Here is a 27975-nt window from a genome sequence, read left to right as displayed (position 1 = left end):
GAAATGGCTAAGAGTTTAAATCAGATAAGTGTGAAGTGTTGCATTTTGGGAAATTAAACCAAAGTGGATGGTGAATCACAGATAGATACGGTAATGAAAGAAAGATTTGGAACATTGGCCTTCATCGGTGAATTCAGTATAGAAGTTGAGATGTTATGTTGCAGTTGTACAACACATTGGTGAGGCTCACTTGTTGTGTACTGATCAGTCTTGGTCAGAGATGATTTACAATGACATTGTCAGGACTCAAGAGCCTGACCTTTAGGGAGAATTGGGCAGGCAGGCTAGGACTTTATTCCATGTTGTGCAGGAGGCTGAGAGATGATCTTATTCAGACGTTGTGCAGCCCTACCATCTTCAGCTGCTTCATGCTGCAAATACTTAACAGGTTAGATAATACCTGCAGAATAAGAAAGTGTTTACATTCTAGTCAAAGGCCTTTTGTCAGAACTGAGAAAAAAAAACTTTTACTATTAAATTGGACAGGGAGTGGAAGAACTTATTTAATGGCGAACCACAGTGGTCCCAACACTGATCCCCAAAGAACACCACTTTGACTTCTCTGTCTATTTAACTTTAAGTACTGCAAAGCCACAAAGTCTGCATTCAAGTGTTGAAGATAGCACAAAGAAGAACCACAATTCCAATCTTTTGTGTAATGACCTCAATTTGGAAAAGTCAGGGAGGCTTATACTTTTATACAGTCAGCAAAAAAGCCATCGCCACATGACTTTCATAAAAAAGATATCAACAATATATGAGAAAGAAATAAACACAGAAAATATTGGAAACACTCAGCAGGATGAGCAACATCTGTAGAAAGAGAAAACATTACATTTCAGATCAAAAACCTTCATCAGAACTGAGGAAGAAAGAAAATGTTACATTTAAGATTGGCTGGGAGAGGAATGGGTGAAGAGGCTGGGAGACAGAGTGAATGTTTCTGATAAAATATACTAAAATTTTTCCCTTTGATTTTAACATTCTAAATGTCTGTGTGAGCCAGGGTTGTGTTGGCTTTCTTTTAATCTCCTTAATTTGTATCTTCTTCCAAACTCTTGGCCACAGCCTTCCCATTTTCACACATGCTACTCACATTTTCTCTGCCGATCGGATACATATCTTCCCGTCGCATTTCAACCTATATTTAACAAATTACCAACCTTTTAAAAACAGCTTCAAAATATTAGTTTTCAACATTCTCATTTAGAAGAAAATAATTCCGACTGACGTCACAATCAACCCCTAAGGCACAACGGGACACTCCGCTCGGCAGGGGCACTCATGCACTCCAAACACACAAAAAAACGACTGACGTCAGAACGGGACACGCGCAGGAGGGGCCTCAAACCACAAAAAATTCAATCCAGTCGCAAGTCGGGTCCTCGGGTCGACGCCCGCCCGCTGCCTGGCGGGGAGGCTGCTGCCGCAGGCCGAGCCCGGTGACTGGGCCTAGGCTGGACCACAGCCTGGAGCTGGAGTGAGGGCCGAGCTCGGGGCTTGGGATGGGGCCGCGATCGGCGCCAAAAAAAAAGCCGCAGGTGGAACCAAGGACGAGCCGGGGTCAGGGACTAGCCCAGTGATGAAGTCGGGGACTGCCCGGAGATTAAGTCGGGGCCTGAACTGGAGACCATGCGGCGGCCGAGCTGATGGCTGAAGTCTACAGCCAGGTCCGGGCTGAGTACGAGAACCAGGCCGAGTTCCAGGCCCAGGCGCTGCTCTACGACCTGGGTAGGTGCTGCGGCAGGGAATGGGAATGAGTCAAGTCTAGTCAAGAGAGTTATTGCCATGTGTCCCAGATAGGACAATGAAATACTTGCATTTGCTGCAACACAACAGGATATTGTAGCGGGGGAGAGGGGGAGAGGGGGACGGGTCTCTGCCCCTCTCCCTGTACCCTCCCTCTCTAATTCAAAGTAGCCTTTATTGTCTTTCAGACCTTATGGTCTGAACGAAATTTTGTTGCCTTGCAGTCCTACATATAGTACAAAATGACAAAAACACACAATAAACACAAATTAACATCCACCACAGTGAGTTCACCAGGCACCTCCTCACTGTGATGGAAGGCAAAAGTCTTAAGTCTTTGTCTCATCCCTTCTTATTCTCCCTCTGCGCCGAGGCGATCCAGGCTTCAGATGTTGTGTCCCCGCCAGGCGATGGTAAGTAATGTCAGTCCCGCGGCTGAATTTGAGCTCCACGAACGGGCCGGTTCAACTCCGCGGCCCGGGGTGGTCAAAGCTGCGGAAGCTGCGGCCTTCCAGTCCAGCGGACGCAGCTGTTGTTGCGGGAGCTCCGGAGAACAGGTCCGCAACTTGTGATCTGCAAGGCCGGGTGGCCACTGCCGCTGCCCCAGCTCCTAGGCCAGGTGGCCGCTGCCCCAGCTCCGAGGCCGGGTGGCCGCTGCCACTGCCCCAGCTCCGAGGCTAGGTGGCCGCTGCCCCAGCTCCGAGGCCAGGTGGCCGCTGCCCCAGCTCCGAGGCCAGATGGCCACTGCCCCAGCTCCGAGGCCAGGTGGCCGCTGCCCCAGCTCCGAGGCCGGGTGGCCGCTGCCGCTGCCCCAGCTCCGAGGCCAGGTGGCCACTGCCCCAGCTCCGAGGCCAGGTGGCCGCTGCCACTGCCCCAGCTCCGAGGCCAGGTCACCGCTGCCGCTGCCGCTGCCCCAGCTCCGAGGCCGGGTGGCCGCTGCCGCTGCCCCAGCTCCGAGGCCGGGGGGCCGCTGCCGCTGCCCCAGCTCCGAGGCCGGGTGGCCGCTGTCACTGCCCCAGCTCCGAGGCCAGGTGGCCGCTGCCCCAGCTCCGAGGCCGGGTGGCCGCTGCCGCTGCCCCCGCTGCCCCAGCTCCGAGGCCGGGTGGCCGCTGCCACTGCCCCAGCTCCGAGGCCAGGTGGCCGGCCCCCAGCTGGGCCGGGTGGCCGCTGCCCCCCAGCTCCGAGGCCGGGTGGCCGCTGCCGCTGCCACTGCCGCTGCCCCAGCCCCAGCTCTGAGGTCGGGTGGCCGCTGCCGCTGCCACTGCCGCTGCCCCAGCCCCAGCTCTGAGGTCGGGTGGCCGCTGCCGCTGCCCCAGCTCCGAGGCCGGGTGGCCGCTGCCACTGCCCCAGCACCGAGGCCGGGTGGCCGCTGCCACTGCCCCAGCTCCGAGGCCAGGTTGCCGCTGAGGCCGGGTGGCCGCTGCCGCTGCCCCAGCTCCGAGGCCGGGTGGCCGCTGCCGCTGCCCCAGCTCCGAGGCCGGGTGGCCGCTGCCGCTGCCCCAGCTCCGAGGCCAGGTGGCCGCTGCCCCAGCTCCGAGGCCGGGTGGTGGCCGCTGCCAGGTGGCCGCTGCCCCAGCTCTGAGGCCGGGTGGCCGCTGCCACTGCCCCAGCTCCGAGGCCGGATCTCCACTGCTGTCGGAACATCGCAGCTCCGGAGTCGGACCGCTGCCGCTGGAACGCTGCCCCAGCTCAGTGGCCGCCAGCTCCGCTTTTAGGACTCGGCGGAGACAGAGACGGGGGATACGACAAGAAAAGTCGGGGGGCGAAGGAAGAGACGTCAGACTTGTATCACCCCGGCGAGCGGTCCTGGACATCAGGCCGCCCGTAGCTGCAACTGCGGAGGGCTTGGGGAGGCCCTGACCACGGGGAACAGTGGAGGAAGAGACTGACTTTGGTGCCTTCCCACTGTGGGAAATTTTGATTCTGCTGTGTGGGGATGTTTTATGTTAAATTCTATAGTGTGTTGTGTTCTTTATTTTTATTTTTATTGTATGGCTGTATGGGAATTTCATTTCACTGTGCCATCTGGCACATGTGGCAATTAAATCTATCTTGAATCTTGAACCAAAAACATGTTTCTCCCCCCAACCCACACAATACACAACCTAATAAACCAAAGATTAACTAAAACAGGACAAAAGAACAACAACAAAAAAAAAACAGACGGACTGCAGGCGAGCCGCAGTTGCTAAGGCAGCGCCGCCATCTCTCGACATCTCTCTACTCTCCTCCATCTCCCTCTCCACCTCCCTCTCTACCCCTTCCCCCTCGTTCTCTACCCTCTCCCTCTCTAACCCCCTCCCTCTCTAACCCCCTCCACCTCCCCTCTCTAACCCCCCCTCCCCTCTCCCTCTCAGCCCCCATCCCTCTCTGCCCTCCCCACTCTCTTGGGAGTGGTGTGTATTGGGACCTATGGATGAGTGGTGGAGTATTGCGTTCAGGAACTGGCCCTCCCATGTGACGCCAACCCCCCCCCCCCCCCCTCCCAATCTCCCACCCCCCACCCTACCCCTACTCCCCCCACCCTCCCTCTACCAACTCCCTCTACCCTCCCTCTCTACCCTCCTCCCCCCTCTAGCGCGCCTGCGCAGTTGGGGGGCTAGGCAGGAGTGGATAAAGCGGGGGATAGGGGAAAAGGAGCAAATTAATAATATTAATATAATATCCATGGGGGAGGGGAGATTGTGTGTGTGTGTGTGTGTGTGTGTGTGTGTGTGTGTGTGTGTGTGCGTGCGTGTGTGTGTGTGTGTGTGTGTGTGTGTGTGTGTGTGTGACGGGCCACGGGCCCCCCCCCCCCCCCTCAACTGCGCATTGAGGGGATGGGAACCAATGGGTCCCACTTGGTCTAGTGGTTTCTAAAATTTCATTTTAAAGCCACAGCTTAAAATGTTATACATATTAATATGGATTTCCATCTGTTGAGTAACAGAAGTATTAAGATATAATCAAGGAAAATGCATATCTAATGCAAATGTATGCAAATTAATGCTAGACATTGGCTGTAAATATCCAGATTCACAATAAAGCAGCTGTCTGTCAATCCAAGTCTGTGGATTGCCAATTAATGGGGCTCCTTCATTTTATAACTCCAGCTTTAATATTAGTTGTATATCTGAACACTTTAAAATATCAAAAGTCTCAATGTTAAAACAAAATCAAAATTTATGATATTATTTGCAACAGGGGCAAGAACACGATCCAAGTAATTCATTCGGGTTCCCCCCATCTTCAGTTCACCCGAGAAACATCAAGAATTAAACAATGCAGAGTAGATCAACCGATTGCAACACAAGCAATGATTTCTGAACGGCACAAGAGCTGACCTGGACTCTTCAAAACATGGAAATTATTTTGCTTTTGGTACTTTAGTCCTTTGAGTGCTCAAATGGAAATAGTAATAAAAGCAACCTATCACAAAAATAAAACACTAACATTTTGATCTGTATTCACAAATGAATAGCCTCCAGTTAGTTATTTGGCTCAGGAAACTACAAAAGTATATGTAATACTGCAAATAAATACCCAGAGTAAAACTGGTATATCTGGTCACCAATGACCTCAAATGTAATCAGGTATCAAAGCTAATTCTTGTGATGTTCTTCAATGAAATTATTGATACAATATAGATTTCATCAGAGCTCGCCACTAGTTAACTTTCTAATCTGATCCTGTACCTTTGTTTTAGAAATGATGCACATAGGTATTTTGGGGAAATAAAGTTAAATTATTTTAAATTGGTTTTATATTTCTAGTCAGCATCAACGTGTATGCTTTCCTTAGTCCTATCTTTTACTTCTATCATAATTTTATTTTTAGTCTATCATCTCTGTAATTGGTCCCTTTCATTCATCACCACTTTGCTTTTAGACCTTTCTTTTTATTTCCTTTGCTTTTCTACCAACTTTGTCTGACTCAGTAGCAAAAAAGTATGGCAACAATACAGCACGACTACTTTCAATGAAACATTGATCCAACTAACCGATAAGAACATCAACAAGGGAAGCCGTGTATTCCAGTTCATCCATCCAAAAACAGTATAATTGAACTGAAAAGGGTGTAAAAAAAGAATTGAGGATATTGTCTGGTCTGGAGGGTTTGAATTAGGAGAGGCTAGAAAGACTAGGTCTCTATTCCTTGGGGGTAATCTTGTAGTGGTAGATCATGCGTGGTTTACATATGGTGAAATAGCTACAACATTTTCGTCACAATAGGGGAGTCTAAAACTACAGGCATACATTTGAACAAAGCCAAAATGCTGAAGTAACTCAGCAGGTCATGGAGCATCTGCGGAGGAAAACTTGTGGAACCAACATTTTGGTTTGTTGACTCTTCTTCAGACTGATTGTAATAATGGGGGGGGGGGGGGGGGGGGAATGCTGGAAAGAGAGGGATAGGTGGAAACAGGTGAAGAGGTTTTTTTTGGTAAAGTAAGTGTCAAAGGGGAGAGATGAAAAGGAGCCAAAAGGGTGTCAGACAAGAAGAGCAGTGAGCGTTGAAACAGGGCCGAAGGGATAAAGGTGGAAGGGAAAGGAGAGGTGAAAGAGGAACAGGATAGTAGGATAAATGTGTGTGCATAGACGTGGGGGGGGGGGGGGGGGGGCATCATTCTGAGCAAGATGATGGTGTATTATTTAAATTGGAGCCCATACCATTAGGACATGAAAAGAGAGAGGATCAAGATGGTGAGTGTATTATTTAAATTGGAGAACTTGGTGTTCATACCATTAGGTTGGAGGCGTCCCAAGCAGAATAGGAATTGTTGTTATTCCAGTTTGCATCATTCTGGCCATGGAAGGAGCCCAGGACAGAAATGTTGGCATGGAAATGGGAAGGGGAATTAAAATGGTCAGTAACCAGCAGACAACCAGGCCCTGGCTGAGCATAGTTGTTTGGCGAAACTATCGCCTTGTCTCACGGATGTAAATAAGGGTACATTGGGAGTGCTAAATGTGGGTTATAGCAGTGAACCTCATTCTCATTTGGAAAGATTGCTGGGATCTCTGGATGGAGGCAAGGGAGGTGGTATTGCATCACCTGTGGTTGCTGGGGAATGTACCTGGGAGAGGGGAGGTGATTTGGATTAGAAGGGATGAGTGATGAGCAGAGGATGTGGCCTCTGCTGAGAGCAGAAGGAGGTGGAGATAGGAAGATGTAACTAGTTGACTGGAGGGAAATTTTTTAAGTGATCCAAAGGGCAACATTTTACACAAAGAGGCTGGTGCATATATGCAACAAGCTGCCAGAGGAAGTGGTAGAGGCAGAATCAATTATGACATTTAAAAGATACTCAGTCAGCTACAGGAATAGGGAAGTCATATGGAATTAACTCGCTATGCAACTTGGTCCGCAATGACACGTTGGGCCAAACAGCCAGTTTCCGTAAATCAGAGACCAAGACTGACACCTTCCTCATCAATTTCTAATCAGTTTTAAGTGATTCCTCGGGCTTTAGTCAGGCCTTTTGCTGATCAAAATTTGTTTTGATTTTACTGAGTTAAGAGTAATATAGCACAGACATGGGGCCCTTCGGCTAATTACAATTATGTTAACTTTTTGCCCCAGCCGCAGCCCCCCCCCCCGCAACCGCGCATTGAGGGGACGGGACCCAACGGGTCCCCCTTGGTCTCGTTTACTATAATTCTAACTGCTTTAAAACTGTAATTCCCCATGCCTCGTCTATTTAAGTGGGTGTAAGTGTCTCTTAAACATAGACTGCAGTATAAGAGTTTATGGACTGCAGGAATGGCCTGTACAAACATCTGCAGGATTGTCTCCAACTCAGAAAATTACTAAGCTAGGGTGTGAGATTCACTAACGCATGAAGATTGCAAAAAAAAACTTTCTCGACATTTCCATTCAAAATACTGTAACAATCCAGAGGATAGCACAGATTCAGAGAGGGGAGTGGAGGGTGTGAAAGTTAGGTGCTGAGTAACAAGGTTTGTGAGAGGCTGAGAAATAAAAGCTTCAAAGCCACCGTTCAGCAGAGTAAGACATCATAATGCAAAAAGTTATCAAGGACCATGGAGCTGAACAGAAACGTGTTAAAATAAAGGCTCTATGATTAAGCACAAAGTATTCCCTGAAGAGTAATAATTTCAAAGAATGCATTCCCTACTCAGTTTTGGGCCAATTTTGATTACTTCAATATTTGTTGTATCATGAACTTTTCTTAATATTTATTCCATTATGACATTTTCTCACATTGTATTTCTGACATATGTGCAGATAATGTGAAGCCACATCATTTACACACAAAAAAAAATTCACAACAATGACCACTTTCATGGAACATAACCACCCCACAACATACTCTTCAGTCATTTATGATCTGAACATCAGTTGTCATTTATTAACTTTCATTTATTCATTTTCAGGGATGGGTTTGTTTATTATTGTCATGTGTACTGAGGTACAGTGAAAAACTTTGATTTGCATGCTTTTCAATTTGATAATCAGTACAAACTCAAGTATAATAGATAGAGCAAGACGGGACCATGAGCTAAAATTCTAAATTAGGGCAAGGCCAACTTTGAGGGTATGAAATAGGAACTCGCTCAAGTTTATTGGAGAAAGAATTTTGAAGGAAATGGAACGTCAGGGATGTAGGATGTTTTTAAAAGTGTGCTGACAGGAGTCCAGAACATGCACATTCCTATTAGAGTGAAGGGCAAGGTAGGCGAGCATAAGGAAGCTTCGATGACTAGAGAAATTAAGGCTCTGGTCAAGAGTAAGGAGGAAGCATGTAACAGGTATAAGCAGCTGAGATCAAGTATATCCCTGAAGGAGTTTAGGGAATTAAGGAGCAGGCTAAAAAAAGGGAAACAGGAGAGCAAAAAGGGAACAGGAGATAGCTCTGGCAGGTAGCATTAAGGATAATCGCAATACATTTTATAAATACATAAAGAGAAAAAGGGTGACCAGAGAGAGTGGGACCCCTCAGGAATCAAAGTGGTCAACGTCTGCGTGAAGCCACAGGAGAAGAGCAAAGTCCTCAATGAGTATTTCTCTGTTTTTACCGTGGAGAAAGACACGAGGACTAGGAAACTTGCAGCAATCAATGGAAGTGTCTTGAGAGCAGTCAGTATGATGGTCAAAGTGGTGCTGAAGGTCCTGATGCTTATGAAGGTAGCCAGACCTTGAATTGTCAATAAATACAGGTGAGGTGGCAGAAGACTGGAGGGTGGCAAATGTTGTGCCTCTATTCAAGATAGGCTGCAGGGAAAAGCCTGGGAGATATAGGCCAGTGAGCCTAACATCTGTTGTCGGAAAGTTATTAGAGAAGGATAAGATATACATGCATTTATATGAACAAGAGCTGATATGGTATAGTCAGCATGTACGTGGGACGTTGTGTCTCACAAATCTGATTGAGGTTTTTTTGCAGAAAGTAGAGCTGTAAACGTTGCATATATGGTTTTCAGCAAGGCATTCAAAAAGTTCCGCATGGTAGGCTGCTCTCGAAGGTAAGAGCACGGGATCAAAGCAGAGATAGCTGAATCGATAGAAAATTGGCTTCATAGAAGGAAGTAGAGGGCGATGGTACAAGGTTTTTTCCAGACTGGAGGCCAATGAATAGTGGTGTGCTTCAGGGTTCAGTGCTGGGCCCCATTGCTGTTTGTCATCTACATCAATGATTTGGAGGAGATCATACATGGTTGGGTGATATAATAGATAGTGAAGCTGCTTCTCAATAATTGGAGCAGGATCTTGATCGGTTGGGCAGGTGGGCTGAGGGATGGTTGATGAAATTTATTATTGAGAAATGTGAGGTGTTGCAAATTGGGAAGCCTAACATGGGCAGAACCTACACAGTGAATGGTAAGGTTTTGGGGAGTGTTGTAGGACAAAGAGATCTAGGAGTGCGGGTACATTGTATCTTGAAAGTGGCGTCACAGGTAGATAGGGTGGTCACAAAGGATTTTGGCACATTGGCCTTCATCAGTCAGAATATTGAGTATAGAAGTTGGGAGGTCATGTTGCAGTTGTATAATGCATTGTCGTCAAGTCAAGTTTATTTGTATTACACATACGAGATGTGCGGTGCAATGAAAGTTAATGCTCGAGGAAGATCCAAAAGCTGTTATAAACACAATCATAACACACATTTATTTTACATAATAAATAATAGGAAGGATGTTCAACAAAATAGTCCCTGGTGAGAAAGGCGTTTACAGTCTGCATTGCCTCTGGGAAGAAACTCCTTCTCAACCTCTCCGTTCTCACTGCGTGGCAACGGAGGCGTTTGCCTGACCGTAGCGGCTGGAACAGTCCGTTGCTGGGGTGGAAGAGGTCTCTCATGAATGTGTTTGCTCTGGAGTTGCACCTCCTGTTTTCTAGTTCCTGCAGGGGGATGAGTGAAGTTCCCAGGGTGGGTTCGGCCGAACGCACTACTCTCTGCATGGCCTTCTTGACCTTGGCAGGGCAGTTCCCGAACCAGATGGTAATGTTCCCAGACAAGATGCTTTCCACCGCCGCTGCATAGAAGCACTGGAGGATCCTCGGGACACTGAATTTTAGGGGTTGCCTGAGGGGGAAAGGCGCTGCCTTGCCTTACTCACCAGAGTGGTAGAGGCGTGTGATGACCATGTCATATCCTCAGAGATGTGGACTCCCAGATATTTAAAACAGTTCACCCTATCCACAGGATCCCCATTTATACTCAATGGAGTGTACGTCCTCGGATGATGTGCCCTCCTAAAGTCCATGATCAGCTCCTTCGTTTTTTTTGATGTTCAAGAGGAGGCTGTTCTCCTGGCACCAGAGTGCTAGATCAGCCACCTCCTCCCGGTAGGCCCTCTCATCATTGTCTGAGATCAGGCCCACCACCACAGTGTCATCAGCAAACAGCGAGGCCACATTTAGAGTATTGTGTTCAGTTCCGGGCACCATGTTATAGGAAAGATGCTGTCAAGCTGGAAAGGGTTCAGAGAAGATTTACAAGGATGTTGCCAAGACGCGAGGGCCTGAGCTGTAGGGAGAGGTTGAACAGACTCGGACTTTATTCCTTGAAGCACCAGGGATGAAGGGTGGTCTTATAGATGTGTGCAAAATCATGAGAATCGATCAGGTAAACACAGAGTCTCCTTCCCAGAGTGAGGGAATCAAGAACCAGAGGACATAGGTTTCGTGGTGAGTGGGGAAGATTTAATAGGAACCAGAGGGATAACTATTTTTTTACACCTTGGTGTGAATGCATGGATTGAGCTTCCGGAGGAGGTATACGAGGCAAGTACTATCACAACTTTTAAGAATCATTTACATCAATGTATAGGATAAGTTTAGAGGGATGATATGGGCCAAAGGCAGGCAGATGGGACATGTTGGTCGGTGTGGGCAAGTTGGGCCAAAGGGCCCGTTTCCATGCAGTATGACTCCAAGTCACTTGACATGTGCCAAATTTCCTCAGTCTCCTCAGGAAGCAGAGGCTTTGGATAGGTACCGCATCAATGTGGTTGGTCCATGGCAGATCATTGGTAATATTCAAGGAACTTGAAGCTCCCATCCGTCTCCACTTCGGCACCATTGTTGCTGACTGGGGCATAAACTCCACCATGCTTCCTGAGGTCGATAACTATCTCCTTCATCTTGTTGACATTGAGGGAGAGGTTATCGTCTAAACACCATGTTAAAGATTATGTTAAAGTTATGTTAAGTTATGTTAAAGATCCAAGCATCTTTCGCAAGCCGGGTATTTATTGCCCACCCCCAAAAACCTTTATGAAAGTGATAATGAGCCAGCTTCTTGAACCAGTATCTGGCGACGATACTCCCACAGCACTGCTGGGTAGTGAATTCCAATATTTGGACCAAACAATGAAGAAGAACTGACAACCCATTTCCAAATCAGCATGATGCACAACTTGGAAGGGAACTTGCATGGGTTGGCATTCCCATGCACCTGCTGTCACTGTCCTTTGTCGTTCATGAGGTTGTACTTTCAGGAGATCCTGTCAGACTACCTCGGGCAAATCACTGCAGTGCATTATATACTGGCAACAGAGCAAGTCTAGTGTAGAGTGATTGGTGGGGAGTCAGCCAAGCTAGTTGCTTTGTCCTAAATAGTGTTAAGCTTCTTGAGTGTTATTGGAGCTGCCCTTAACCAGACAACTGAAAAGATTTTCAACACCCTTCCACAGTGTCTTGTGGATGGTGGCAAGGCTTTGTAATCTCAGGTGGTGTCGTGCTCTGCTCGATATCTATCCTCCAACCAGCCCCATCCTACCCATTTACTGTTTTGTTACTTTTAGAGTTTTTAAGCCTTCAAATTACATTCACTTTATTCCAGTGTTTAAATTATAAAGGCAAACTGAAATTTAAAAAAAAATCATTTCTGCGTTACCATCATTGTGCGTTATCATTAGCATCTGCAATATTTTTGCTTTTGGACAAATTTACCACTTTACAGACCCGAGAAGCTAGCAAAATCATCTTGATATTTAATAGCAGAAATAATATATCAATGTAGAAGCACATAACAGCAAATGTCATCCAGGAAGCGTACACATAAATAAAACCTCAATATTGATTGACATACTGAGATACTTTACAGAACCCTGCCATGGTAATCATGTCAACTTTAGATGTGCAGGGCTTCATTCCTACTTGCTATGATGTAGTCAATTTTCATTCTATTTTACATTTTTTAAATGTGGGTAGCTTCCAATTAGCATTCATTTCAATCTGTCAAAATAATGTTGTTGAGTTACATCCTTATTATCTGCTACTACATCTATGGTACGCATCTCATAGTTCCATTTTCACTCTCCTCTGCGCGCAACTACTTTTCTATGTGCTTCCACTTCACTCTTCCAATTCGGTAATTTTCCTTTCCTTTCTTATGGTGTTCTTTATTCCCCTTTAGTCCCTTTCTCTTTCCTAAATTAATATCAGAAGGCAGAGCAGTTATATTACATTCTCATTTAATTCTGTTGGAATTAAAAATAAACCATTAGCAAGGAGATAAAAGAGCATGTAGGTTTAGAATCTGTGAGAACCAAAACACAATGTACAAGAACTGAATCTATGTACATTGAGCCATTTTACATCTGCATGCAGTCAACTTCCATTATAAATTCCTTTGTGTGTTACTAGAATGCAAACTGTCACACTGTGAATACGCCCTTTCCCCACAGGACCATAGGGATCCCCATAAATAAAGCTCAAAGCTCGGACTAACACATCAATGCTCTTCACAAGCACATTACCATGCAGCACCAATGTGCAACCCGCAGCTAATCACCAATAGCACAACCGTTCTCTGATGCCATATCAGAGTACAAACTCTTCAGATATGAAGTGTCTTCAGAAAATCTGGTTGTGGCCAGAGAAAATGCAGCCCCTTCTACACAAGTAAAAAACGAAGAAAATAATTGCAGCCATGTTAAATAATATTTATCTTTCCCATTACGACTTGATTTACATTCTCTTTACGACTTAAAGAACACAGTATCCAACATCTTGTCTAACCTTGCAGACTCAAGAACTCAGAACCTGCAGACACAAAGACGTGGAGTAACTCAGTGGGTCAGGCAGCTGGAAAATACGGATAAGACGCGTTTCGGATCCGATCCTTCTTCAGACTGACTGTGGTGAGGGGCAAGAATGCTGGAAGAGAGGAGGAGCAGGACAAAGCCTGGTGAATGCTAGGTGGATACAGTTGAGGGGGTGGGGTTGGATAGACAGATGGTTGGACAAACGTCAGTGAAGACAAAAGGTAGAAGATCTGCCGATAATGCCACTTCCAATGAACTATGTACCTGCAGTCCTAGATCTCTCTCTTCTACAGCATTCACCAGAGCCTTACCATTAACTGTGTGGGTCCTCCCAATGCTAGACTTCCCAAAACCTCACATTGCTCAATATTAAATTCCATCAACTATTCCTCAGGCCACCTGGCCAATCGATCAAGATCCTGCTGCACTCTTTGATAACCATCTTCACTATCTCCAATTACACCCACTTTAATGTCATCTGAAAACTTGATTATTGTGACTTGTACTTTCTGATCTAAATCATTGATATAGATGACAAACAGCAATGGGACAAGCACCAAACGCTGAGGCACGTCACTGGTCACAGACCTCCGGACTTCATGAAAACAATTCTCTCTCCTTGGACCTCTCCCTTTTAACCTTTAAAGTTATCTGGATCACTGACTGCATAATATATTTAAAACATTTGGTGGTATTTATATGATTAACCCAAGTCACAAGAGCGTAAAGGATTGTCTGACTTTTACTGTACATTTTTAATATAAACAATGAGTTAATTAGTAACCAGGACATCAGGATGCAAACTTCTTTTGAACTGTGGAAACATTTTCCAGAAGGGTGAAGACCATAATTGGGCTATACAGAACCACAAATGAAATTCTGGGCTTGATGTGGATCGGTCTCTGATGGGAGGGAGAGAAGAGCACAATTCGAGAAAAAATACACTCTCCAAATTATTGGAAAAGAAACATGCATCCAGCAGAATATAATTGTTGATAAATATATTAAATGAACTCTGTAGTAGCCCAAGAAGCTGGTGGCTGATGCAGATTTACATGATTTTTTAAATACCCAATGATAAACAGAAACAAGTGGTTCATAATCTGATATAATAAATGTTATAAGTGATATTTGTTAGTGCCCATGAAATATAGCTGTAAAGGTCCATAAAATAATTTGACCTTTGCCACCCGTACACTCAGAAAAGGAGGCAAATTTCATTTTAGTAATAATTTAACTATGGCAAAATTTAATAGAAATAATGAAAATAAAGATAAAATCTAAATGTATTTGTCATTGCACTTTAGATGTTTCGCTCAGTTGATATAATTTCCATGTCTTCGTCTCCACTGAATCCACCAAAGTACGAGTTTACTAATGGGCTTGTCCCACTTAGGCGAATTTTCAGGTGACTACCAGCGACTGTCAAGTGGCAGTTGCCAGAAAAACCGGCGACTTGAACGGAGACTGTTAGAGTGGAACACACACATACATCGCTTCCTTCACCAGCCCGTTATGCAGGCGGGGGACAGGGCAAGGCAAGTGGGGGGGGGGGGGGGGGGGGGCCGTTGTAGCTCCGACCCCGGGGTCTGTGTGAGTGAAATTCACACGGTGCAAAGTCAATGTGATACAGACACACACCGCGATGAACAGGAAGGTTGGCGCTGTAATTAAGACGGTGAAAGCAGTGTAAGGGAAGGGTCACGCAAGTCCTTTAAAAGAGTGGGGGGGGGGGGAGGGGGAGAAATGAGTGAAGACAACTTTTAAGAAGCCAGAGATGCACGTCTGTGAAGCTCGGCAGACATTTAAGATTACCAGTTGGTTATCCTTGATTCTGAAACCTACTGCTTAAGTTTTTTTTCTCCCAATGAGCCAATGAAAATCACCGATCAGCACCGGCTACAACCTACAAGAACCTTCGACATCCTGGCGACCCGCTAGGCCCTCCTGGCGACCCACCTACGGCGCAAGAATTATCGCTACTCTGTTCGCCGCTAACTTTTTAACATGTTCAAAAATTTGCGGCGACCATAATGAGCCCGCAACTATTTCCCGGAATGCGGGAACTCATCAAAACCACGAAGGCGACTCCCCAGCAACCACCCGCGAACATGTGGCGACCGCATAGTCTCCTGCAGTCGCCTAAAAAGTCGCCTTAGTGGGACAGGCCCATATGAATACATATGCAAGCACCAGAAATTTCAATAATTTTCTTTCTATCAAACTCAAATAAAAAAGAGAACACACCCCCCACTGCAAATCACAAGTAACCACATATATTTAAAGACAATGTAAAAGCATTAAATCATTAAATATAACTGGAAAGATGTTAGAGACATATTGGCAACAATTATTCTCCCTGATCAACAGTGCATGCAAAAATAAGTAGCCTACGACAAAAAGACATTCGTAATTTAATTTCAAAAGGTCAGGTAATAAGGGAACAGTTACTGTGGTTCTAGCAATGAATTAACCTTCCTCTGTTTAATTTAGAAAACTTATTGAATCACTTCATTATCAAAACAGCCAAACATTAATGTATTTAATTCAAACAAAATTCCAAAAACCTGTCATCACCAACTGAATGAAATTTGAAATGATCAAAGGTCACACATACTATATAACTACAAGGGCTCAAATCTCTTGCAATAACAGAGGCACTTGCCATTTCTTACATGGGCAGACACTTTTTTGTGTTCTGGTGATATGGAAAATCTGCATCACGCACCAGATTCAGAGATATCTCTATACTTATAAAACTCTGATCTTGGATGCGTGTGTGTGTTTATTGTTCGTCTGTGATTCGCATCCCCTCGAAAACACGACGCACGAACGGTGAATTGTTTACATATTCCGATAGAGATTTACGCATGATGTCAAAAATCACCTCCTCTGAAAATTTGCACTATTTACCGAGCTATTTATGAAAATGTTCAAAAATTTGAAATAACTTTGTAAATAAACAAGATGGTCTCACAGATGACGTCACAATGGCTCTGCCTGTCCTGCCTCTGCTCGCGCTGTCACAATGGATCTACATGCCTCTGCTCTCGCTGAGAGTGACGTCACCCGTTCTGTATTCTGTACTTCTTGGCTTCTTAACTTTCACTACTTTAAATTTGTCACTTAGCGTTTTTAAACTGCTGCTCAGGTCGTGCTGCGCGCTCTGCTGGGCTCCTTGAAGTTCTGGAACATTGCGGCGGCGGCCGTTATGTTTTCCACGCACTGCGAGTTACATCAACCCCCCCCCCCCAACTCGCAGTGATTTTGGTGGCCGCCCGCTCTCAATCGACCCGCAGCCCAGCCACCCTCCCTTCCCCGGCTCTGGATTGAAGCCACTGAACACGCAGTAATTTGGTTGGGCTTTCAAGGGCTTCAGAGGTCTTCCGAGGTCCTGAGCGCCCCCGAGGCCCGCCGCCCGCAGTCGGCCCCGCCCACCCAGTGTCTGCGCCACCCGCTCGCTGAGTCCAAGTCTGCCCTCTCCCTCCCCTACTTTCTCTCCCCCCCACTCCCCATCCCTCCCCCCGAAAGTTGGAGTAGCAAAACATTTGACAAGTTCAGAGAATAGAATAGAATAACCTTTAATAATCCTTTACAGGAAATTACAGTGCCACAACAGCTTCAAGACAGACATAACACCACACATTTCAACAGATATCTTCAATACATAATAAGTTAAAATTTTTGTGCATTATAAAACCTTATAGCAGCTGGTATACAAGACTTCCTATGTCTCTCCGTTTTGCACATTGGTGCAATCAGTCTCTGACTGAAGATGCTGCACTTGATCACCTTCAGGGCGTGGAGTGGGTGAGTGGGGTTGGTCATTATTGAGCCTAGTTTTTTCAGAGTTCTGGCCTCTGCCACCTGCTTGACCGTTAGTTGCTCTGCCCCAACCACTGAGCCGGCCTTCCTGATCAGCTTATCCAGTCTGTTTTGGTCCGCTATTCGGGCGCCTTCTCCCCAACAGGCCACAGCAAAAAACAGAGCACTGGCCACCACTGAATGGTAGACACTGCACAGTAGGGGTTGACAGATATTAAATGACTTTAGCCTCCTTAAAAAATACAGTCTACTTTGTCCCTTCCTGTACACCGCCTCCATATGACTCTTCCAGTCCAGCTCACTGTCAAGCTGCACACCAAGGTACCTGTGGTTGGCGACCACCTCCACCTCAGTGCCCCTGATGGTGATTGGTGTTGGTTGAGTCCTCCTCCTCCCCCTCCTGAAATCCACAACTATCTCCTTCGTTTTTTTGGTGTTGAGATGGAGATTATTGTGTGCACTCCACTCCACAAAGATGTTAATTGTGTCTCTATACTCCTCCTCATTGCCCCCTTTGATGAGGCCTACAACAGCTGTGTCATCTGAAAATTTCTGCAAAAAGCAGCTGTTGGTGTTATATTGACAATCCGCTGTGTAGATGGTAAACAGGAATGGAGCCAGCACAGTTCCTTGTGGAGCCCCCGTGCTGCTCATGATGGTGCTTGAGACATTGTTCTGTAGGTGCACATACTGTGGTCTGAGGAAAAGGTAATCCAAACACCACAGTACCATTAATGGATCCACCTTCATCTTCTCCATCTTCTCCCCTAGCAGTCGAGGCTGAATTGTGTTAAAAGCGCTAGAGAAGTCAAAGAATGTAATTCTTACAGATGCATCAGGGATGTCCAGATGTGTGTACGCCCTCTGAATTTTCATCATAGGCCAATCCAGATTAAAAGATATACGGTCTGAAAATCCATGACCAGCGGCGTTGCGCGGGGATCTGTGCTGTTATATACAAATGACGTGAACAAACATGTAGATGGGTTGGTTTGTAGGTTTGCAGAAGATACAGAATTTGGTGTAGTTGTGGACAGTGAGGATGGCTGCCAAAGCATACAGCAGGATATAGATACGTTACAGATACAAGTGGAGAAATGGCAGATCGAGGTTAATCTAAGCAAGTGTGAGATGTTGCATTTTGGGAGGTCAAATCTAAAGGGGAATATATACATTTACTAGTAGGACAGCATTGATGTAGGAAGATCTTGGTGGTACAAGTACACAGCATTCTGAAAGTGACAAACACGGTAGGTAAAGTGGTTAAGACATGCAATATGCTTTCCATTATCGGTCAGGGCGTTGAATGCAAGAATCAGAAAGTCATTCTGCAGCTTTAAAAAACGTTGGTTAAGCGGAGTTCGGAAAACAGTGCAGTTCTGACCACCCCATTGCAGGAAAGATGTGGCAGCTTTGTTGAGGATGCAGAAGTGGTTTGCCATGATGCTGTCTGGATTAGAGAGCATTAGCTCCAAGGAGAGGGTGCACAAGCTTGGATGTATAGAAAGGAATGGCAGGTGCTGGTTTATACCGAAGATAGACACAAAGTACTGGAGTAACTAAGCGGGTCAGGCAACATCTCTGGAGAAAAACGACGGGTGACGTTTCAGGTCAGAACCCTTCTTCAGATTGTTTATTCTTTGGCAAACTTGGATTGTTTCCTCAGGAGCGTCTGAGATTGAGGGAAGATTGGATAGCAGTTTATAAAATTGTTAGAAGCATAGAGAGGGTAGATAGCCAGAACCTTTTCCCAGGGTGGAAATATCAAAGACTAGACGGAATAGCTTTAAGTTGAGGTTTATGGCAAAGTTCACAGGACATTTGAAAAAAACATAGAGGTGTAGGTGTCTGGATGGTGCTGCCTGGGGTGGTGGAACTAAATATGATAGTTTAATTTAAGAGGCTTTTACACAGGCAAATTAATGTGTGGATATGGATTACATACATTTGGAGTAGGTACGTTTAAGTTTGTATTACATTTGGCACAGTCATCTTGGGTTGACAGGGTCTTGGTGAGACCACACCTGGAGTATTGCGCACAGTTTTGGTCTCCTAATCTGAAGACATTCTTGCCATAGAGGGAGTACAGAGAAGGTTCACCAGACTGATTCCTGGGATGTCAGGACTTTCATATGAAGAAAGACTGGATAGACTTGGCTTGTACTCGCTAGAATTTAGAAGATTGAGGGGGGAATCTTATAGAAACGTACAAAATTCTTAAGGGGTTGGACAGGCTAGATGCAGGAAGATTGTTCCCGATGTTGGGGAAGTCCAGAACAAGGGGTCACAGTTTAAGGATAAGGGGGGAAATCTTTTAGGACCGAGATGAGAAAAACATTTTTCACACAGAGTGGTGAATCTCTGGAATTCTCTGCCACAGAAGGTAGTCGAGGCCAGTTCATTGGCTATATTTAAGAGGGAGTTAGATGTGGCCCTTGTGGCTAAAGGGATCAGGGGGTATGGAGAGAAGGCAGGTACAGGATACTGAGTTGGATGATCAGCCATGATCATATTGAATGGCGGTGCAGGCTTGAAGGGCCTACTCCTGCACCTATTTTCTATGTTTCTATGTTGAAGAGCCTGTTCCTGTACTGTACTGTTTTATGTTCTATATATACACCAGCATTACGAGAAAAAAAGTACTGAAAAAGATTATTAACAGTGGTATTTTAAGACACCCGTGTTAATTTCCATAGATGTAACATAAAAGGTTTTGGTGTTAGTAACACAAATATTACATTCTTAGGAGTAGTTTATTTCAGGTGCCTGAGGAGAGGAGAAGGACCAGAGCAGTGGTAGCAAAAGTTTTGTTCCTTCAGTGTAAATAAAGGTTAATGAGCGACAACTTCAAGCACTGAGGTTGCCAGAACAGTACAAAAGGACTACTTCGACTGATGGGAGAACCGTTTCAGAAAGTAATTGGAATTTGACCTTAAAGAACAGAGTCTTGAAAGAGAAATTTATTTCAAAACACAAATGACAACAGGGAGTATCATTTCATGGGCAATAAAAGCCAATTAAATGAAATGCATTCAAAAAACTATATCATTCTTCCAGTGATTTTGAATTTGAGCAATTCGAACAATTTTTAAACCAACTTTCATTTACTAATTGCTATCAGGGACAAGTTGATGCCAACAGAAGTTCTCAGGTTAATAAATGTATTGGTATTCATTATTGACTTTCAAACAAGAGTTAAATTATTTTTTTAATCAATTCAGTTCCATTGCATTCATTTTAATACACGTGCAATCCATCTAAAAAAATGAACACTTGTTATTGCTTCAATATATGATGTCCTTTATAGCATAGTGTTACTATTCGGGCTACCACAAACTGTGCATACTTAAGTCCAAAGTGCTATGTAATTAATTGATAAGTACCTTATCAATTGAGTACCTTAAGTGCATGCCAAGTACAAGGATATCTTACACATATTTGAACAAATTCCTTTTAAGAAAGCTACCAGAACTGATGCCACTTTAAATGTTAACATTCCACAAATTCAGTCAAATCACCCCCAATAATCTACTTAAACCTCATTAATTCTATCCCTCACTTCAAACTCTGTACAGTGAAAACAGTTACCACTACAAAAATACATTACATGCTTTTAAAAATCTTTTGGAATTTGAAAGAAAAAGCAAAATTATCACACAAGAACTGAAATATGGAAAATAAATCTTCCAAGGGTGAAATAATTTAAAACTCTTGACACAGGTTGTGCAACTCATAATTTACCAATATTGTAAACAAAAAATGCTATACCTTTCCAGTTTTAAAATGGACGGACTGAAATGATCTTGTTCTCTTAAAACATCCCAAACCGCTCTATCCAATACAATACCAACAATGTTAAGAATGTAAAAAAATATATAGGTTGAGGATTACACCAATCAGCCCCTCAAGCATACCCTGCTATTCAATATGATCATAGCAGATCTGTCTTTCACCCATTTTCTCTTCTGTACTAGTTTCACTTAGCCCTCAATTCCCTGATCTTTCAAAAAATTATTTACTTCTTTAATTATAACCAATGACCTAGCATCCACAACCCTCCAGGGAAGAGAATTCCAGAGATTCACCACCCTCTGTGAGAAGTTGCTATGCAACTCAGTTATAAATGACTGCCCCTAATCATTGTTGTAAGCTACTAATGTCCTCTCATTTGATACTCTCCCACCAGTGAAACATTATGACGTCCCATAAAGGATCTTTAATGTTTCATTGTCTTCAACTCTCATTCTTCTTATCTCTACCAAAGACAAACATAATTTCTTAGCCATTTATGATAGATCAACATTCACATGCCAAAAAGTAGCCCGGTGACTCTCATTTGGACTGCCTCCAATGCCAGTACATCTTTTAATCATCATAAGCCAGAGTGCAAACCCTCTGAAGAAGGGTCTCGACCAGAAACACCATCTTTTCCTTTGCTCCATAGATGCTGCCTCACCCGCTGAGTTTCTCTAGCATTTTTATCTACCTTCGATATTTCCAGCATCTGCAGTTCCTTCTTAAAAACTTATCTTAAAAGTATCGTTTTTGTATTTGATGCATTCTTTTAGTTTTACAGGCAATAGGTTTTCCAATACATGCCAATAAATCATGAAGCATAAAATGATATGTTGTTAGCCACTGCAAAATATGTCAACCTCAAAATTCAGAGAGACTTGCAGTGGAATGTGATTAAAATAACAGAACTCTGGTACACATTGCCTGAATGGGTGTTACAAGACAAAATTCTCTCCACATTCAAAAAGCGGTTGATGTCCTCATGTATCATAGCGAGGACATTTTTCAGGTAAAAAACTGAGGAGTATTGGTCTGGACATGACTTTTCTGACTTTATGCAAGTCAGAAAAATGTACAGACCAATGCACCCAAGTGTTTGATCTGAAAACGTCCTCGCTATGATACAATAGACTCATAATCTCAAATGCCCCGCCTTGATGCCATATCTTCTATAGAGCAAAGAATAATTAATGTGTTCAGGAAAACAATTTGAAAATTGGAAAAAAATTCCAAGAAAGCACAAACAAAATTCCTACAAACTTGACACAAATTAAAAGTTTAGCAGGTGTATGTGCATTCACATACTTGAGATGTATTATTTTACATCATTAAAACATCTAACAGCAGAGACCGTCTTGACAAAAACAGAGACACAAGAGATGGCAGATGCTAGAAACCGGAGCAAAAACAAACTGCTGGAGGATCTGAGCAGGTCAAGGAGTGGGTCAAGCAGTACAGATGTTGCTTGGCCCACTGATTTTTTCCAGTAGTTTGATTTCGGACAAGATAATCATCCTACTAATATTAACAGAGATGCAAAATGCATTTATGGCTTCTTGGTACTATACATTATTTGGCTAGTTTGTATGCTGTGAAATGCAAGTGCCACAGTTTCATTTGTTGAGAATGGAGATCAGGGAATTACATCAAACGCTGTACACCTTAGCAATTCCACAGCCTCTTCATCAGGACTATTGAGCAGCCTCTTAAGTTAGGCAGAAATTATTGACCACCAGAATATATTCATAGCTTCAAAGAAATAAACAACATGGAATATTATCAAAGGTACACATAATTGCTGGAGAAACTCAGCGGGTGCAGCAGCATCTATGGAGCGAAGAAAACAGGCGACGTTTCCGGCCGAAACCCTTCTTCAGACTGATGGTGGGAGGGGAGAAGGAAGGAAAAAGGGGAGGAGGAGCCCGAGGGCGGGGGGATGGGAGGTGACAGGTGGGAGGAGATGGAATATTATCAATTTCTCTCGACACAGATGTGCCTGGCCAGTTAAGTGCTTCCAGTATTTGTTTTGTTTTACATTCTCAGCCTATTATGTTTGCAGGCTTGCATGATCTTTTAGAACTTTGGCTGCAGTACTGCGATTGTAAAATATGTCCATCATACAAAGTTCCAACTTCCAATTATCAATGTCTCACGGTTACACAAACTTTACTGATGTAAAATTTTACAAACCTCACACATTAACGTAGTCAACAAACTAACTGTACCCTTAAAAATGAAAAGCAATTAACAATAAACAGTCACTAGAATCTTTCTGGGTTCTGTGTTAATTTATCAACCAAAACAAATGAAGCACACACAATTTCAATCATGGTTTGCCTTAAATTCACTCGTCATTCCAACAACGGATTTTCTGATCGCTTTACTTAACCGGTATTTGAAAAAAAAAGCTTTTGTTGCTACCATCATCAATGTAGAGCCAATTTACAAATGCATCCTGAAAATTAGTATTTTGTTAAACTTATCGCTGCAACACATATTCAAATATTAAATAGATCAATGTTTTCGAATGCACTTGTACACTTGGTGAAACAGGGCTCCGGGAACTCTCCTCTCCTTGCAAATCAACCTATCCGTTAAAATTAACAGTTGACACAATTTACGCGGAGAAGCTTAACCTATAATACACAAGCCCTTGCTAAACCCCTGGAGCATAATCTGTTGAGCCTGGCGGGCAGTGCGCCCAACACGACAAGATGACACATGGTAAATCAAAAGGCACAAAAGCAATTGCTGATCCTTTCGCATTGAGCCGAGTGTGAAAGCAATGAACGCTCAACATTACTATATTTACATTTATTTTAAAAAATGACATGACATCTAATCTTAGTCATACCTCGTCCTCCCCAGCATTTGGGCGTTTTTTTCCATTTACATCTCCATCTTCCTCTTCACTTGGACAGGACCTACGTGTCGCCATTATTTCATTCCAATTTAAAGCGAATCCAGATCAGGAGAACACTCCCTTGGCTCGGTACGTTGAAAAATCCATGAACAGCAACAACAAAAAAGCAGCCCAGATGATAATCGACAATCTACCCGTTCTTCATCGTTTCTGAAACGATCTGAAATTAAAAAAAAAACATACACTGTCAGTTTGTCGCAAATATAGAAGTTATACGATATTTACAGCTCGCCTTAAGAAATAGCAATCATATAATATTGCGACTCAAACTCAATCCTCCCGGCAGGAACTCAAATCCCATTCCATTCAACGAGGAAACGCCTCCTTTGCTTAGGGGGAATACATATATATTGTCCCTGTTTGATAGCCTTTCCTACAGAAGCTGTGCTACAAACACCTTCCAAAGCCCAGTCACTCATTTTCTCCTCCTATTCTCTCACAACACTCGGATACGTGCGTTCCCCACCCAGAACTGAAAAACACAAAGATCCCTTGAACAAAAAGTGGCTGATTTACAAAAAGGAAGATGGTTCAGATGCAGCCTTGCAAGAAAATCTTAACTGTATGTACCCCCCCCCCCCCCCCCCATGTACATTTGTTGTGGGTGGTTCTCTGTCATTATTCACCCGAGTTAATTTCACAGAGGATGCGATATGTAAATATAAAACCTGCAAGTGTCTCCCACGCTTATGTTATATTCTATGTGCCAGCTCCGAGATTGGGGGAGGGAGGAATCACCGTCCTCCTGCACAAGATCTTCAACAGAGCCGGATTTTCACATCCCAAGCTGTGTGCCCTTTCCATCTATCTGTCCCCGCCACCCATCAGTTGTCCACTGAAGCACAGAGTCAGTCGTATAACAATCTGTTCAAGAAGGAACTGCAGATGCTGGAACATCGAAGGTAGACACAAAGATGCTGGAGAAACTCAGCGGGTGCAGCAGCGTCTGTGGAGCGAAGGGAATAGGCGACGTTTCGGGACGAAACTCCGAAGAAGGGTCGGATATTCCCTTCGCTCCATAGATGGTTCTCCAGGATTTCTGTTGTACCTTCGTGTAACAATGTGCTGTCTCGGTGCACAGCCTCCTCTCCCGTGTAGGGGGGGGGGGGGGGGGGGGAGAGCACACCTTGTGGCGTCGAGAGGCCTAGACGCCCCCTCCCCTCACTCCAGAATGTTCCATGCGCCGCTGTCCCGCCGACTCGCCGCCCGCCGCCGCCGCCGCCGACACCACCGCCATGGCTCTCCGCTCCGCTCCTCTCCTCCGGCTGCTGTCAGTCGCCACTCCCCCGAGTCCAGCGGCGCTTCTCCGCCACTATCGCTCACTCCCTCTCCCTCTCCCCCTCGCACGGACAACGGGAGGGTTCAACACCGAGGTGAAGCCCGACTCCCACTCCTCGCCGCCGCCGCCGCCGCCGCCGCCATTATTATTTTCCTCATTTTCGCCCCTTCACCGAATCCGCGTAAAAAAAAAAGAGAAAAATAATCACCCGAGAACACAGCCGCCGGACAGCACCAGCGACCAACCACCGGCGGGTTTACATCCATAGTGTGGCACTACGGCCAATGGGATCGACTGTTTCATCCGCCATCCGCCATCCACCCCCTCCCTCCCTCTACTCGCGCTTTCCAACAATTTATTCCCAACCCCGGGCCAACGGAATGGCTCGTCCGTCCCCCCCTCCTCCACTCCCACCCCCTCCTCACCTCACCTCATCGGCCCTCCTCCTCCTCCCGCCCGCCCGCCCGCTCACACACACACACACACTCCCGCACCTTCCTCCCGAGTCCCCCCTCACACACACACACACATTCCCCCCCACACACACACTCTCCCCCATACACACCCACTACCCCCCCCCCCACACACACACACACACTCCCGCTTCATCACCCCCCCCCACACACACACCCCCGCTTCATCACCCCCCCCCACCCACACACCACACACACTCCCGCTTCATCACCCCCCCCCACACACACACTCCCGCTTCATCACCCCCCCCCCACACACACACTCCCGCTTCATCACCCCCCCCCACACACACACTCCCCGCTTCATGACCCCCCCCCACACACACACACACTCCCGCTTCATCACCCCCCCCCCCCACACACACTCCCGCTTCATGACCCCCCCCCACACACACACACTCCACTTCATCACCCACCCCCCCACACACACACACACTCCCGCTTCATCACCCCCCCCCCCCCCCACACACACACACACACTCCCGCTTCATGACCCCCCCCTCACACACACACCCCGCTTCATCACCCCCCCCCACACACACAGTCCCGCACCTTCCTCCTGAGTCCCCTCCTCACACACACACAGTCCCGCTTCATGACCCCCCCCCCCCACACACACACACACACACACACACACACACACAAACACACCCCCCCTCACACACACACACACACACACCGGCTCCTTCCACCTGACCCCCTCCCCTCACACACACTCCTTCTCCTTCATCCTGACCCCCCTCCCCTCACAAACACTCCCTCTCCTTCATCTTAACCCCTCCCCTCACAAACACTCCCGCTCCTGATCCCCCTCCCCCGCCGGCCAGTGATCACGGCGCTGCTAAGTACCGCTCCCTTATCCTCACTGCCCCCCCCATTCAGACACATAAACATCCATGCACTTGTTAAAGCTGCTACATTCCCGAGTAAACGCCCCCGTTCAGATATCTTGCCTACTCTTCACCAACCCCCAACACTTTCCAACGTGTGCCCGCAGAATGTGATTCCTTCATGTTTTAAAACAAATATGCATTGGGGGAAAAAAAGGAAACAAAGTGGACGCAGCGTGGATCGTTGTAGTGTGTGATCTTCAGCACTATGTGAGCTGCATAGAAATTAAGCGCGGGGATGGATGGATAATTTACTACAGTTCACAGAACAGTTATTTTCTGTGGCAGAGCGTGTAATTGCAACGTTGAGAGGTTAGGCGACACATTCCATAGTTTGATGCCGCCACGTAGCTGATTATTCATTCAACCCCAATTCAAATTCGGGAGAGGCAGGTTTGGGTGTAGTTCTCTGCAACATTTTACATTTTTCCAGCATGTTCTGCTAGAAATATCATATATTGGTCTATTCTTGGGCAAAAATAATGACAGCGGGCTATTGTGACGCCTATTTCACACCCATTTCCCGGACCCCATCCATATCTGAAATCCCTTACCAGATGGAATTGACACGCCCCACTCGTTTCTCGCGGAGATACTGATACCTCTGTTTTTCGATGATTTTACTATGATATTCTTATGCCTTGCAGAGATTCAAACCTCTTCTAGTTTGTTAGCAGTCTCTCACACACACAAAAAATGTATAATTTGTAGCGGAAGGCTCTTACGACATAAATAATTTATCGTGTGACTCAGTTTGATTCTCCAGTGTTTTGAGGTCTGTCATATTTCATGTTAATGCGCCGTCGCGTCCTATTTTCTCGCAGCCCATCCCTCTGAGATTTGTCACTGTTCTTTCATTCATTCATTTTCTCCTCACATATACTTGCCATAATCAAACTAACCTTTAGATTTATTCTGATCAACCCAAAAGCCTTATCATCCGAGTCTATCTTGTGATCCATAATGTTCTAATTCTGACATTCGGCATGCTGGCTCCTGAATGATATTCACTGAATCCAAATATTTAAGCAAGGATGTTGCCGCGGCGATTTAACAAACATTTCAGTTTTATATGAACTGCACAAAAATAAAAGAGACACGTTTTTGGCAGGTTTCAACGCAACTGAATGCAATGACATATGCAACTTCGCACACCATTATTATGGCACGTTGCTCTCAATGTAACAAAAAACTGTCGGTAGAATAGTCCTGGTGCCGAATCTCGACCCGAAACGTCGCCCACAGATACCACGGGACGCGCACATACCACGGGACGCGCGGTGTTCTTCCAGCAGTATTTTGCTTGCTTCATATTCCAGCATATGTAGTCTCATGTTTCTGCTTGCACTCAAGGTCCTTGTTCATTCTATCCTTTGAGTAGAGATTTCGGTAACACTCATGTATATTGTGAGCAAAATTCCAATCCCGGCTCCACCTCAGGGCACTTTTGTATGTACAATTGGAGGAGATGCATTGTCGTAACGGGTGCTGTTTGGGGGGGTTGATATGTTGGAAAGGATACGGGAAAGACAACTAGGATAATATT

General features: G+C 45.4%; 1 protein-coding gene across 4 annotated transcripts in view; it reads right to left on the bottom strand.

Moving 5' to 3' along the window:
• Positions 1-25405, bottom strand: part of LOC129707346 (rho GTPase-activating protein 21-like) — a 159119-nt gene extending 133714 nt beyond the window's left edge. Inside the window, exons 1-2 of one of the 4 annotated variants that reach the window (XM_055652324.1) lie at positions 25275-25405; positions 23719-23947 (exon numbers count right to left, since the gene is read on the bottom strand). In XM_055652324.1, coding sequence (XP_055508299.1) covers positions 23719-23802 — 84 coding nt within the window. In that variant the 5' untranslated portion in view covers positions 23803-23947; positions 25275-25405. Of the gene's footprint in view, positions 1-23718; positions 23948-24835; positions 24886-24913; positions 25253-25274 lie in introns of those variants that run through there. The other 3 variants (XM_055652314.1, XM_055652340.1, XM_055652332.1) reach the window with 3 other exon arrangements.
• Between the last annotated feature and the right edge of the window lie 2570 nt (positions 25406-27975).

The sequence above is a fragment of the Leucoraja erinacea genome, chromosome 2 (assembly GCF_028641065.1).
Source record: "Leucoraja erinacea ecotype New England chromosome 2, Leri_hhj_1, whole genome shotgun sequence".
NCBI lineage: Eukaryota > Metazoa > Chordata > Chondrichthyes > Rajiformes > Rajidae > Leucoraja > Leucoraja erinaceus.
Note: the sequence above shows the minus strand (reverse complement) of the source record. Positions and strands in the feature narration are given on the sequence as shown.